Source organism: Eschrichtius robustus, chromosome 17 (genome assembly GCF_028021215.1).
Source record: "Eschrichtius robustus isolate mEscRob2 chromosome 17, mEscRob2.pri, whole genome shotgun sequence".
Taxonomy (NCBI): domain Eukaryota; kingdom Metazoa; phylum Chordata; class Mammalia; order Artiodactyla; family Eschrichtiidae; genus Eschrichtius; species Eschrichtius robustus.
In genome coordinates this window covers 52,914,016-52,927,620 of record NC_090840.1, presented here as the reverse complement: position 1 = coordinate 52,927,620, position 13,605 = coordinate 52,914,016, and the positions used below count along the sequence as shown (strand labels likewise).

Below are 13,605 nucleotides of genomic sequence, written 5' to 3'. Positions count from 1 at the left end.
GAGGAACCAGTGAAGAAGATAATGGAAAAGAAATACCACAATCTTGGTCTTAGTAAATGTGAGATAAAAGTAGCTATGTCGAAGGAACATCATCAGCAACAGCAACAGTGGGGATCCAGAGGCAGATTTGCAGAAAGAGCTCGTGCAAGAGGTGGGGACCAGCACAGTGGTTATGGGAAAGCATCCAGGTGAGGTGGTCATCAGAATAGCTACAAACCATACTAAATTGTTCCATTTGCAACTTATCCCCAACAGGTGGTGAAGCAGTATTTTCCAAATTGAAGATTCATTTAAAGGTGGCCCCTGCCACCTGCTGATAGCCGTTCAAACTAAATTTTTTGTATCAAGTCCCCGAACGGAAGTATGATGTTGGGTCCCTCTGGAGTTTAATCCTGAGTTCTCATTAAAAGAAATTTGCTTTCATTGCTTTATTTCTTAATTGCTATGCTTCAGAATCAATTTGTGTTTTATGCCCTGCACTCCCTAGTATTGTAGAGCAAGTCTTGTGTAAAAAGCCCAGTGTGACAGTGTCATGATGTAGTAGGGTCTTACTGGTTTTTTAATAAATCCTTTTGTATAAAAAGAAGAAAGAAACACTATGCCCTTCATATTTGTGAGTACATGAATTCTGCAGTGACTCCCATCTTATAATGTGGAAACTGAAACCCAGAAAAGCTAAGAAACTTGCTCAAGGTCACACAGCTGGTAAGTGTCTGTTGCTAAAGTCTAATTCCTTAACCACCGAACTATACTATCTCCAAGCCAAATAACAAGGAAGATGATGATGATGATGATGATGATGATGATGAAGAGAAAAGTTAGGACATGGTCACATGAGAAGGAGCTGGTAAACAGAGAGATCAGATCTGGCTGAGTGGTCCCGCAGGTGTGGCTGTCTGACGGCTGTGGGTGCAGTGGCTTGGAGGAAACGGTCTAGAGGCTCTGGGTTGGACTTCCAGGCTGAAGCGTATCTAGCTAGGAGCTGCTGACTCAGCCTTGCCCAAATGCCCATTAAAATGCCTATAAAGACAGAAAAAGACCAAGACTCACAACATTACCCAAAGTAAGGACTAATAGACAACCTAATCCCGGAATCTGGGAAAAATTGGCACTATCCGTAAAGCAGACAGAGCTAGATTAAGGAACATCTACTGAGGCTTCTGGCTTTGTTTCATTACACAGAAGCCACATGGCAAGATGTAGGCAGACACTCCATGTCTATCCCGCCTGACACAGAGACCCAGAGCTGCAGTGTATGGGGTTGTAGCAACCCCAATGCTGGGCAGCCAACCTGCACGACCTCATGGGCATTTGAGACTCAGACAGAGAGCTGGTACACGTACACACACACACCCCATGTTTCTACATCCATTAAGCAACTCTAAACCCCAGCAAACAGCTAGGTAGACTATTAAACAGCATCCTCAGCCCGAGCCAATTGTGGGGGATGGAAGGGAGGTGAAAGGGGGCGGTGGAGGGGTTACACACAATGGACTCACACTACGCATTAGCCTAGCATATAACTTATCTGAATTCAACTATGTGTGCTTAGTACTGAAAGAAAACAGGGAGAAAAATCCCTTCGCTGATCCACGGTCTTTGCCCCCTGCTCTTCCCCCATTCAAACTAGACTTTGGCTGCCGCCACCTCTAAATATTTTCCTGAACACAAAGAGAAACAAAAGAGTTTTTTCTCTTGGCCTTTGAGCTTCCAAACAATTTGAGGGATTTTTTTCCCATGCCCCCTCAAACTTGAAACATAAACCCTACAGAAGATACAATGTGCACCATATACACCTAGATGCAGGACCTTAAGGACAAAACCTAAATGTTACAGAGGCGTTATTTCCTTCTGTGTGCTTCTCTGCACTTTCTAGATTTTCTTGAGGAGCACCCATTTCATTTGAAACCAGAAGAAAATCTTATTCTGCCCAAAGACTATTCCATCTTTAACGAGCCCATCAGGTGAGTGGGATGCAGGTGATTTTCTGAGCAGCCCCGGCAGCCCTGCTTGGGGACACTCAGCACAGGCAGGGGGTGGCATTAGTGTCACAGCACTGCACGTGTCCCTTCAAAGACTCCTGTCCTCATCCTTGAGAACGCTGGCAGGAGGCTCCCACTCCAAGTGGCTCATATTTTCAAAAAAGCCAAACCAGATGGGGTGGAGGACGGCCCTAAATTTGTGCTTAGTCGTTAGCACTGCCCTGCATTTAGAAACTAGAGAACTGGATTCTGAGCTGGGTGTTTCCACTTCCTGGATGGGTGACCCCGCTCAATCTCTTTTATTATTAGTATTGTTATTTTTAAAATTTTATCGTAGTTGATTTACAGTGTTGTGTTTAAACCGCTCAATCTCTTAATCTCACTGAACCTCGTTTCCTCATCTGGTAGATGGTGATAGCAATGATTTCTGAGGTTAGTTTAGAGAGTTATGTAAACTAACATCCCAAGAGAAAAATTCTCACCTATAGTAGATGCTCAATAAATGCTATTTCAATATAAATGACAAGGAAAGAGACCCAGTCTCTGAAGGAAGTGTGAGATAGTGACCACAGAAATCCTCTCTCTTATTATTTCCAAATGTTCAGTGTCTGTGCTCATAAATACATGTTTATTAGTCTTCTGCAGCTGCTGTAACAAAGTACCACAAACCAGTTGGCTTAACAGAAATGTATCATCTCACAGTTCCGGGAGGCTAGAAGTCTGAGATCAAGGTGCTGGTGGGGTTGGTTCCTTCTGAGGGCTGTGAGGGACAATCTGTTTCATGCCTCTCCTGTAGCTTCTGCTGCTTGGCTGGCCATCTTTGGCCTTCCTTGGCCGTTCAATCTCTGCGTTCATCTTCACATGGCATTCTCCCTGAGTGTCTGTCTGTCTGTGTGTTCACATTTCCCTTTTCATATGGACACCAGTCACATTAGATTAGAGCTCACTGTAATGACCTCATTTTAACTTGATTATCTCTGTAAGTACCCTATCTCCAAAAAACGTCACATTCTAGAAAAGAACATAGGCAAAATGTTCTCTGACATAAATCGTACCAATGCTTTCTTAGGTCAGTCTCCCAAGGCAATAGAAATAAAAACAAAAATAAACAAATGGGCCTTATCAAACTTACAAGCTTTTGCTTATATAAAACGAAAGGTTTTTCATAAACAAAATGAAAAAACAACCTATGGACTGGGAAAAAATATTTGCAAACAATGAGACTGACAAGGGCATAATTTCCAAAATATACAAAGAGCTCATACAACTCAATAACAAAAAAGCAAACAACCCAATAAAAAAAATGGGCGAAAGACCTAAATAGACATTTCTCCAAAGAAGACATACAGATGGCCAATAGGCACATGAAAAGATGCTCATCATCGCTAATTATTAGAGAAATGCAAATCAAAACCACAGTGAGGTACCACCTCACACCAGTCAGAACGGCCATCATTAAAAAGTCTACAAATAAATGCTGGAGAGGTTATGGAGAACAGGGAACCCTCTTGCACTGTTCCTACAAATGCACTGTAAATGTAAATTGGTGCAGCCACTATGGAGAACAGTATGGAGGTTCCTTAAAAAACTAAAAATAGAGTTGCCATATGATCCAGCAATCCCACTCCTGGGCATATATCCAGAGAAAACTCTAATTTGAAAAGATACATGCACCCCCATGTTCACAGCAGCACTATTTACAACAGCCAAGACATGGAAACAACCTGAATGTCCATCAACAGATGAACAAAGAGAGAAGATGCAGCACATATATACAATGGAATACTACTCAGCCATAAAAAAGAATGAAATAATGCCACTTGCAGCAACATGGATGAACCTAGAGATTATCATACCAAGTGAAGTAAGTCAGAAGGAGAAAGGCAAATACCATATGATATCACTTATATGTGGAATCTAAAATGTGACACAAATGAACTTATTTACAAAACTGAAACAGACTCATAGACGCAGAAAAGAAACTTATGGTTACGAAAGGGGAAAGAGGGTGGGGGAAGGATAAATTAGGAGTTTGAGATTAGCAGATACAAACTACTATATATAAAATAAACAACAAGGTCCTACTGTATAGCACAGGGAACTATATTCAATATCCTGTAATACACCACAATGGAAAAGAATATGAAAAATAATATGCATATATATGTATAACTGAATCACTTTGCTATATACCAGAAACTAATACAACATTGTAAATCGAATTCAATAAAAATAAAATAAAAACAAAAACCAAAAAATGTCACATTCTGGAGGTTAGGACTTCGACATATACACTTGGTGGGACACAGTTCAGCCCACAGCAACATTCTGAAAGAGCTTTATCTCTGGAGAGAAGGAGGCAGTTGGGCGGGGGGCAGAGTGGGAGGGGAGCACGTGAGGAAGTGAACTCTGCTGGTGGCTGGGCTGGAAGGGGCTGGACCACAATGTGGCTCAGGGTTCACCCACCCAGTCTCCTCTACAGACGGAAGCAAAGGTGGCATTGGGACCAGCCAGAGAGCCTCTGCAGGAGTCCTGGCAGGGTCAAATAGTCTTCTGAGAGGGGCTAGAGGCCATGGGCCTGTCACAGAAGGGCTCCTGGGATGAAAGCCCAGGCACCATGGGTAAGGAACAACAGGCTCAGACTCCCAGCTTCACTAAAGGACAGAATGGTCTTATCTGCGGGAAGGGGCTGAGGGTCACAGGTGCACAGTTCCCAGGGTGAAGGCAGGACCTCCAGGCATTGGGGGATTGCTGAGTGCACGAAAAGACTCCCTGCTGATTGAGAGGGGACTCTCTTCCTCGCATTGGGGCCCAAGCCTGGAGCCTTAAATTCATTTCTGATCAGAGCCAGAATAGCTTTATCTAGCGTCCAATGAAGACATGGTTCACTGGACTAATGTCCAAGACAAAATCATCTAAGATAGGACTCAGGAAAGAGGGTACAAGACAGACAGACAAAACTCACTTGCCTAGCTGGATCATTCATCCACCTAGGTACTTTTACAGTCATTCAACACACATGTGGTAGATGCCAGGCACGCAAATGCCAATCATGCAGTCTGCAACCTGGCAGAGCTCACAGGCTAGCCCGAGACACAGACGGGAACAAGCCCGGCAGTGCAGTGTGACCGCTGCTCTCACTGGGCTGGACAAAGCACCTGGAGAGCCTGGGGCAGGACGGGTGACTGCTCAAGAGACCGGGGCCATGAGAGGTGAGACTTCCTAGATGTTGATGAACTGCCCAGGTTTGCTGCCACCTGTTTCTTGAAGTGATTTTTGCAAAACCACCCTTATAACAAAGGGGCTTGTGTTTGGCAAAGGGGGCGTAGAGAGGTGGGGATGTTTTCTTACTATACAAACCACCAGATAGAGAAGAACCCGAAAAGGACGAGCAGATGGAACTTTTGAGGAAAGAAAACATGATCTCTGGGCACTGCAGGAAGAACGAAATGGACACAGAGAAGTTTTAGGAGATGTATTCATTCAAGAGAGATCGCTTGAAGTCCTACTATAGCCAGGCCCAGCGTTAGGCACAGGACTACAATGACCAGTGGAAAGACACCTTACCTAACTATCAGAGCAAGTCATTCCCATGGGGGCAGACCTTAGTAATTGTTTGAATATCTTGTCATAACCTATAATGGAAAAGAATCTGAAAAATTATATGTTATATATATATATATATATAATCACTTTGCTGTACACTTAAAACTAACACAACATTGTAAATTAACAATATATTATACTTCACTTTAAAAAATTGTTTGAAAATATAACCAAGTGGTAACAGGTATACAGAGAGAGCTGGGGGAAGCGGGGAGGCTTATCCACCAGGAAGCCCCTGGTGGGTTCTGCACAGGTGCCCTCACTCAGGGAGGGAAGCAGGGTAACCGGCTGTGCAGGTCTGCAGGAGCAGCCCTGCTTTCTTCTGCAGGGAAGCCTCCTGCAGGGGTCTGTACACACTGGCCCCTCCCCAGGCAAAATGAACTACTCAGTCCTCCGCACTCCCCCAGCACCCTTCCTTCAGGCTGTTCCAGTGTGCACCATGCTGACCTGAAGTGTGTCCACCTGTGTCCCCTATACTATTAACTTCTTCAGGTCGAGGAACATATCTCACTCATCTTTGTGCCAGCGGTATATTGAATAAACAAACGAGCAAATAAATGCCCTTTATCTTTAGACTTCCAACATCGGGCAACGACGACCTAGACTATTGTCTTCATGGCACTATCAAAATGAGTCAAGGTCAGTAAGTTTAAACATTAAACTGAAACCAACAAGATTAGTTTTAACAAGAAGAAATATAAAAATCCCAAATTTGGGATATGGAAATCAATAGTACGAATGTAGGATTCATTAGGGAAAAAAATTCACTCATTCCACAAACATTTATTGAGTGTCACCTATATTCTAGACACTGTTCCAGGTGCTGGGTATGTAGAGTGAAAACCAGACAATGTCACTGATGTCATAGAACTTAAATGTGACTAGAAAGAAAGATCTAAGGGTTTTAACTAATTGCAAGCTTCATGTGAGTCATCAAGGTAACATGGCAACAACAACATCAGGAAAACAAACAAATCCTAACCTGGTTTTAGCTGCATCGGGAAAGGGTCAGTGTCCACATCATAACAGACCTCATATTTCCTTCTGCTGTTCAGCCGACGTCAGCAGCTTGGAGGTAACCATAGGTCTCTTGTATCAAGAGGGACTTTGACAAACCAAACAGTGCATTTGTAGGGATATGGTCAGTGCCACAGAAGTCTGAGAAGTGACTGAAGGAATTGCATGTGTTTGGCCTGGAGGACCAAAGGTGAGAGAAAATACAACAGCAATCTTCAAATGTTGAAGGAACGATCTATGCGAGACCAGGTGGAAATTACAAGGCAGCAGGAAGAGTTTCTTGCAAGGGAAACTGCTCGACAAAGGTATGGGGAGACCTCCTTCCCTAGAGAAGAGATATCCCTTCCTCAGAGATGCTGCAGAAGAAAACTGTGCTGAGACCAGACTAGACTACCAAGAGATCACACTAAACTTTGAGTTCCATCCACTGTCAGATCAAGAACTCTATAGTTGATCCCCCCATTCATCAGGAAGGCAGGATTTAGGAGTGCGGGCTTTGGATTCAGAAAAAGCTGGATTCGAGTCTTGGATCGGGAAAAGTTACTGCACACTCTAAGCCTCATTCCCTCACTTGCAAAAGAAGGATAGCAATAGTTCTACCTCATCCCCCCTCGTGAGGATTAAGCGAGATGATTTACATAAAGTGCTACTAAGTACAGCGCCTGGCCCTTGGTAAGATATCAATAAATGTTAGCTAATGGTAATATTAAGTGCTCTTCATTTCACCTGACATATTTCAATTGATTTAGATAAATCATTTTGATGTGAGTCTAATTCTGCAGTCTTCCATCTTGCATTCACTAAAGCACTTACTATAGCAATTTAAAACTATAAAGTGAAGCATTTTAGAGAAATTTGAAATGTTTTATTCTCTAGAGACATTAGAAAAATACTAACAATAGAAAAGGGGAGGGACCTGCCAATGCAGGGGACACAGGTTTGATCCCTGGTCCGGGAAGATCCCACATGCCGTGGAGCAACTAAGCCCGTGCGCCACAACTAATGAGCCCACGTGCCACAACTACTGAAGCCCACGCACCTAGAGCCTGTGCTCCACAACAAGAGAAGCCAACGCAAGGAGAAGCCCATGCACCACAACGAAGAGTAACCCCCGCTTCCAACTAGAGAAAGCCCGCGCGCATCAACGAAGACCCAACCCAATGCAGCCAAAAAAAAAAAAATCTATAGACTATCTAAAATAGTCTATGTCCTATACTAGGTTTTAAAAAAAAGAAAGAAAAGGGGATCTTTACGGATGTAACTTAAGGGACTCGTGATTAAATTGAGGTGAAGCTAGGAAGTTATTCATGTATGCAATGGCTGAGCTAGGCTGGGGCAGAGCAACCTCAGAGACCCCCTTTCTCCACAGGAGACCTCCACCAGACCACAGAGGTAAAAATCAATCCAGCAAACTGATTTTATGAGAACTAAATCACACCAGACCAATTTAATTTCCTCCAGTGACAGAGAGACAGGCTTCGATGACACAGAGAAGCAATGGATATCAGATACTGCTGCTTCAGTTAGGTCCTTAATTCCAGCCTACATAATAGCCAAATCTAAAAATCAAATTCTGCTGGCAAGTGGAAGTGATCCCCAAACACAGAGATCAAAGGCTCAGGATCATGTAAGGATCCTGTAAGTAAGGAGAAGAAGGAAAGAAACTCTCTCCTTTGTGGAACTGGCAGAAAAACATGCCTCCTTCCTGCTGTGAAATGCAGAATTCATTCAGCAAATAACACTGAACACTTGTCATGTGACGTGACCTCAATTTGGACTGGACTAAGAGAAATAGACATGAGGTTTACAAGCAGATGTGCTTAAATCGGGCTTTTTGGTAGATATGGGTGTGGAGTTGAGGTTGAGGGGTGGTGGCGCTACAGAAGAAACGGCATCTTTGAGCTGGGCCAGGGGTTTCAAGGGGGTAGGGTAAAGCTGGGGGCACTTGTTAAAGAAAAGCTGTGGGCTCAGAAAGACACTTGGAGGAATCTAGGTTAAACTCATTCAAGTGGGAAAACATCAGCAGCAAGGGATGAAGGCAGAGCAAAGGGGGAGGGAATCTAGGAAGAGCTGACAGGGAGGGCAGGTTTAAACGGAGAGCCTACTCATTCAAGAAAATCCCAGCCGGGGGCTCCACAGTGTAACTGGCTAAGCACAAGATATAAAGATGCATTAGCCCACTCCCTGCCCTCAGAGCTCCTGAGGTTGGGATGGCCAGAAGAAAAGTGGCTTCAATTTGCTACTAAAGGAGAGTGACCAGAGGCCCAGAAAGAAAGGACTCTTGAGGACTGAGGGAGCAGGGGGTAAGAACTGTGAAAGCACTGTGAGGCTGTGCAGTGCAGACTGGGGCAACTTAACTGAATCCCATCTGCCTTCAACAGATGACCTTCAGAGAACCTCTCCAGCTCTAGAGTCCTAGTCATGAAGCCATTAGTGATGATTTTACAATCTGAATTACCCTAAATCCAGCTTTCCCTCTTGTCCCCCCATCAGAAAAGAGTTGATGGAAACAGGAAAAAGTGGCATTCTGGCTTCTTATCACCACACAGTCACTGCGGGCCAGTGGGTGCCCCCTAGGAGACTGGAACTGAATTCACAGGTGGTGTACTGGCAGCAGGTGGGTGAGGCTGGGGCAGCAGGAGGGAAGAAAAGAATAAAGGATGCTGGCTAATCTCGCAGGGTGGCTGAAACCCAGGAGAACTGTAGCTTTCTCCAGTGACCCACTCTGACCAAAGATGACCAGTTGCTAGTCTGAAAAATCCACAAGAATCAAGAAGGCATTTTTCTAAAGGCTCTAAAGGGAATGCCAGTGGATTTCCAGGGACGGCTTGAGTCCATCTTGATCTTCAGAAATGTTCCTCTCCTCTGAGGCTGATGGAAATTTCTAGGGAATTTCTAGGGAATTGAAATGATCCTGCCAATTTCAGGGCGCTGTTCTGAGACTGGAGCCGAGCCCTTCCTGTGAATGATTCAGGTCTTCAGGACCACTTGCCTGGCAGGGCTGTCCCATGTTTGGTAGGGTACCACGAATGAGCATGCTTGTCCCAGACCCCACCTGTTGGGGGAACCAGATCTCATGATGCATGATGGGACATGACTCAGGATGGCAAAGTAATAAATGAATAAGCATTGGAAACAAATAAATATGTACCTATTTAGCCATCCCATAATAACTCTCTCACACTCGTACACATGTACACACACACACCATATACTTCCAGTCACCAAGGCAACCATTCCCTGAAGCTGTACTTTGTTCTTTTCCACGTTAGATATTTTTAACCTTATTTCCTTGAAGTGCAGCTCTGGTCTTTTTGAGTGTCTCCTGAGAGGTACCATACCTCCTCAGGAAATGCTGCTACATCTAACATTTACCAGGTCTATTTTGAAGGTTCATGCCTTATCCTCATTCTGACACTGAATTCAGCCAACACCATTTGAAAGCACGCTGAAAGCATCAGCAATACGAAATAACCATTATGATTGCTACTGTGAGTCAGAAAAATTAGAGACAAATGAAGTATTATGCCTTGCACAATTTTCACTGACGGTTCTCAGCTTAAAAACAAAATCACAAAGTTCATGTGAAAAAGGACCCAGCTTGGTCCTAAAAGATGGAGACAGAGTCTCAGGATTAAAGTGACAGCTCTTATTTAGGAGGCAGGAATTTAGGACTACTGATGTGTTAGGAGTAGTTGACATTTCTCTCCTCCTCCTTATAATATATGCTATTCTTCAAATTAACCTCATTTTCTATTTTAGATTTCAATATTCAAAAATGCCAGCAACATAAAGGGAAATAGTTAAAACATTCTTGTACAAATATTGATCTGGCTTCTGACAACATCCATGTAATAAGCAGTGAGGTTTTTTCCGTTTAACGTCACTAACAAGTTTATGATTAAAGGTCAGTCTGTGGCAACAGTCTGTTTTCATCTCTACGCTACAATTATTACTGTCTGCTTTAAAAGAAAAAACAAAATCTGATTTGCGACTGGTCCAGAAAGTTCTTTGCATATCCGTCTATCAGATTTCTGCCAGAATGGTAAGAGTATTTAATTTATAGTCGTAATTCGCTTTCATGCCCTGCCTCATATAAAGAAGCATCGAGGCACCGTAGGGTAGAGACGAAGTCCTTGCTATGGAACAACTGCTTGAAAAGTAAGCTGAAGTGCAGAACTAGTGATGGGGCGGCCGTTGTTTATTTTGCCCTGAACTAGGATTCTGGTTTTCAAAACCCGAGACACGGGAGAAAAGGGGGAAGCCATGAGGAAGAAACCACCCAGGTAATCTGGGCCAGTCTATAAGTCAAGGGCGAGAGGGGCCAGGCGGCCAGTGGATGGAGTGGCGCGGCTGGGTGCCCAGGCGGCCAGAGGAGGAAACGAGCCGAAATCCAGCGGAGGCGAGTCCAAGCGGGCGAGAAGCCTGGGTGGGCGGCGGGATAGGTGTGCGAGCCGCGCGGGTTGTCCTCCCACCCCACCCGTCCCCGGCCAATGAGCAGGCACGGGCGGAGGCCAAGAGGTGCTGGGTTTCCGCGAGGCCCAGGGGATTAGCTCAGCCTTTTGTAGGGGTCTCTGGTTGGCCCTGCTCCCTGGGCCTGGGTCGGTCAGTCTGTCAGCAGGCAGGTGCTGTCTGTCTGTCTCCCGCCTCCCCCCTCCCCCGGCCCCAACACCACCAACACCATTCCGCACAGAATTCTCTGGGGGACTGGGCTGCCCCGGCGCCCCCCGTCCCTCCCGCGTCCCCCTCCCGTGCCCCGCCTCCCAGCGCTGGGGGTCTGCGGGAGCCAGGCGCACTCACCTGCGTGCAGGCCGCCCGCCTCGGGGCCGCTGTCCGGGGTGGCGTTGCTGGGCGACGCGTCCGAGTCGGTGTAGGTGAGCCATGTGGACTCCGTCTCGCGAGTCCAGCTCTCGTAGTAGCGGGGCTCGATGGCATCCGCCCGGCTCCCGCCGCAGCCCATCCTCCCGCGCTGCTGGCGCGCCCAGCGGCCGCTCGGTTCGCAGTTCTAGCGGCGGCTCAGCCCCGGCGGCGCAGCCCGGCCCGGCGAGGAGGCGGAGGCGGCGGCGGCGGCGGCGGCATCGCGTCCCTCGACCCGCCCGCGCCGCAGCCAGGCGCCCAGCTCCCGCGGCGCCAGCCGCCCCCTCCGCCGCGCCCGCTCCCCGCGCGCCCCTCCTCTCCTCCTCCTCCAAGGCCCTCCCCTTCCCCACCTCTCCTCCCCCACCTCCCCTCGCCCTTGCTGCCCTACCCCCAACCCCGTGCCGAGTCAAACACTGCCCCGCATGCTCCCTCGGTGCGCCCCAGCCGGACGTGGGACGCAAGAGCGGCGGCCTGAGAATAGGAGGAGGGCGGGATGGGGGTGGGTGCATTCCGCGAGGGGTTCAGCCTCGCCGGCTAGGGTTACCCCTTTATTTATCCGTCTCTCCCAACCTCCCTCCCTCCCTTCCTTTATTCCTTCCACCTTCGTTCCATTCATCCATCCTGGGGGCTTTGGAAGGTACCCCAAGCTTTCTGGCCACTTGTTCAAAACCAGTGGAGCTGGTGACAGCCCAGAAACAGGGAAGGAACTATTGCTACTAAGAATTAAGGAGCAGTCAGACCCCCTGCCTGTCCCAGTTGGTTTGAGGAGCAGGGAGTAGGGCCTATAATTTCTGAGAGAGTTGGGCTGGACTCTCTTTCACTAACACCCTTTCCAGTTCTGTGACTTCGAACTTTGTTCTCAAGAAAGCAAAAGAGGATCAGGAATCGCAGGGCAGCCGGAACACTCTCTCTGGATGGGGCTGGGAGGTGTGGCTGGCTTCCCTCCAAACCCACTGAGGGCCTTGATATTCCAGGTGCACACTCAGCTCTGCGTGCTCCATGTGAGCACACTTAGAGCTCACACTTGGGTAAGCCAAAGAATTCGCCTGTCCCAAAGGAGCCAGGACACGTGGTAAAAGAAGGAAACTGCCTTAAAGAGACAGCGAAGAAAGAAGGGTTGAAAGCATAAATCCTCAATGACCAGGCTCTGTCAGAATGTCATAGTGCTGAGTAAGTATTGTTTTCATTTATTCAAGATTATATATACACTTTTAATTGAAATATATTTGATGTACAATACTGTGTTAGTTTCAGGTGTACTACATAGTATTTGACATTAGTATCCATTATGAAATGATCACCATGATAATTCTAGTAACATCTGTCCCCATAAAGTTATTACAATATTATTGACCATATTCCTTATTCTGTATATTACATCCTCGTGGCTTATTTATTATATAACTGAAGGTTTGTACCTCTTAATCCCCTTCACCTATCTCACCCACCTTCCCACCTTCCTCCCCTCTGGCAACCATTCTTTTGTTCTCTGTACCTATGAGTCTGTTTTCAGCTTGTTTTGTTTGTTTGGTTTGGTTTTTAGATTCCACATATAAGTGATATCATACAGTATTTGTCTTTCTCTGTCTGACTTATTTCATTTACCACAATACTCTCTAGATCCATCCACGTTGTTGCAAATGGCAAGGTTTCATTTTTTAATGGCTGAGTAATATTCCATTGTCTATATACCACATCTTCCTTATCCATTTATCTGTTGATGGACACTTACGTTGCTTCCATATCTTGGGTATTGTAAATAATGCTGCAATGAACACTGGGGTGCATATATCTTTTCAAATGAGTAGTTTTGTTTTCTTCTGGTAAATACCCAGAAGTAAAATTGCTGGATCATATGGTAGTTCTACTTTTAATTTTTTGAGGAAACTCCATACTGTTTTCCATAGTGGCTATACCAACTTACATTCCCACCAACAGTTCCTGAGGGTTCCCTTTTCTCCACATCCTCACCAACACTTGTTATTTGTTGTCTTTCTGATGATAGCTATTCTGGCAGATATGAGGTGGTATCATTGTGGGTTTGATTTGCATTTCCCTGATGATTAGTGATGTTGAGCATCTTTTCATATGCCTGTTGGCCATCTGTTTGTCTTCTTTGGAAAAATGTCTATTCAGATCCTCT

The 13,605-nt window shown here is 45.8% G+C and overlaps 1 protein-coding gene across 1 annotated transcript in view; it reads right to left on the bottom strand.

Annotated features, from left to right (window-relative positions):
• Positions 1-11,565, bottom strand: part of BAALC (BAALC binder of MAP3K1 and KLF4) — a 94,681-nt gene extending 83,116 nt beyond the window's left edge. Inside the window, exon 1 of the mRNA XM_068526066.1 lies at positions 11,406-11,565. Within this exon, the coding sequence (XP_068382167.1) occupies positions 11,406-11,565 (160 nt within the window). The remainder of the gene's footprint in view (positions 1-11,405) is intronic.
• Between the last annotated feature and the right edge of the window lie 2,040 nt (positions 11,566-13,605).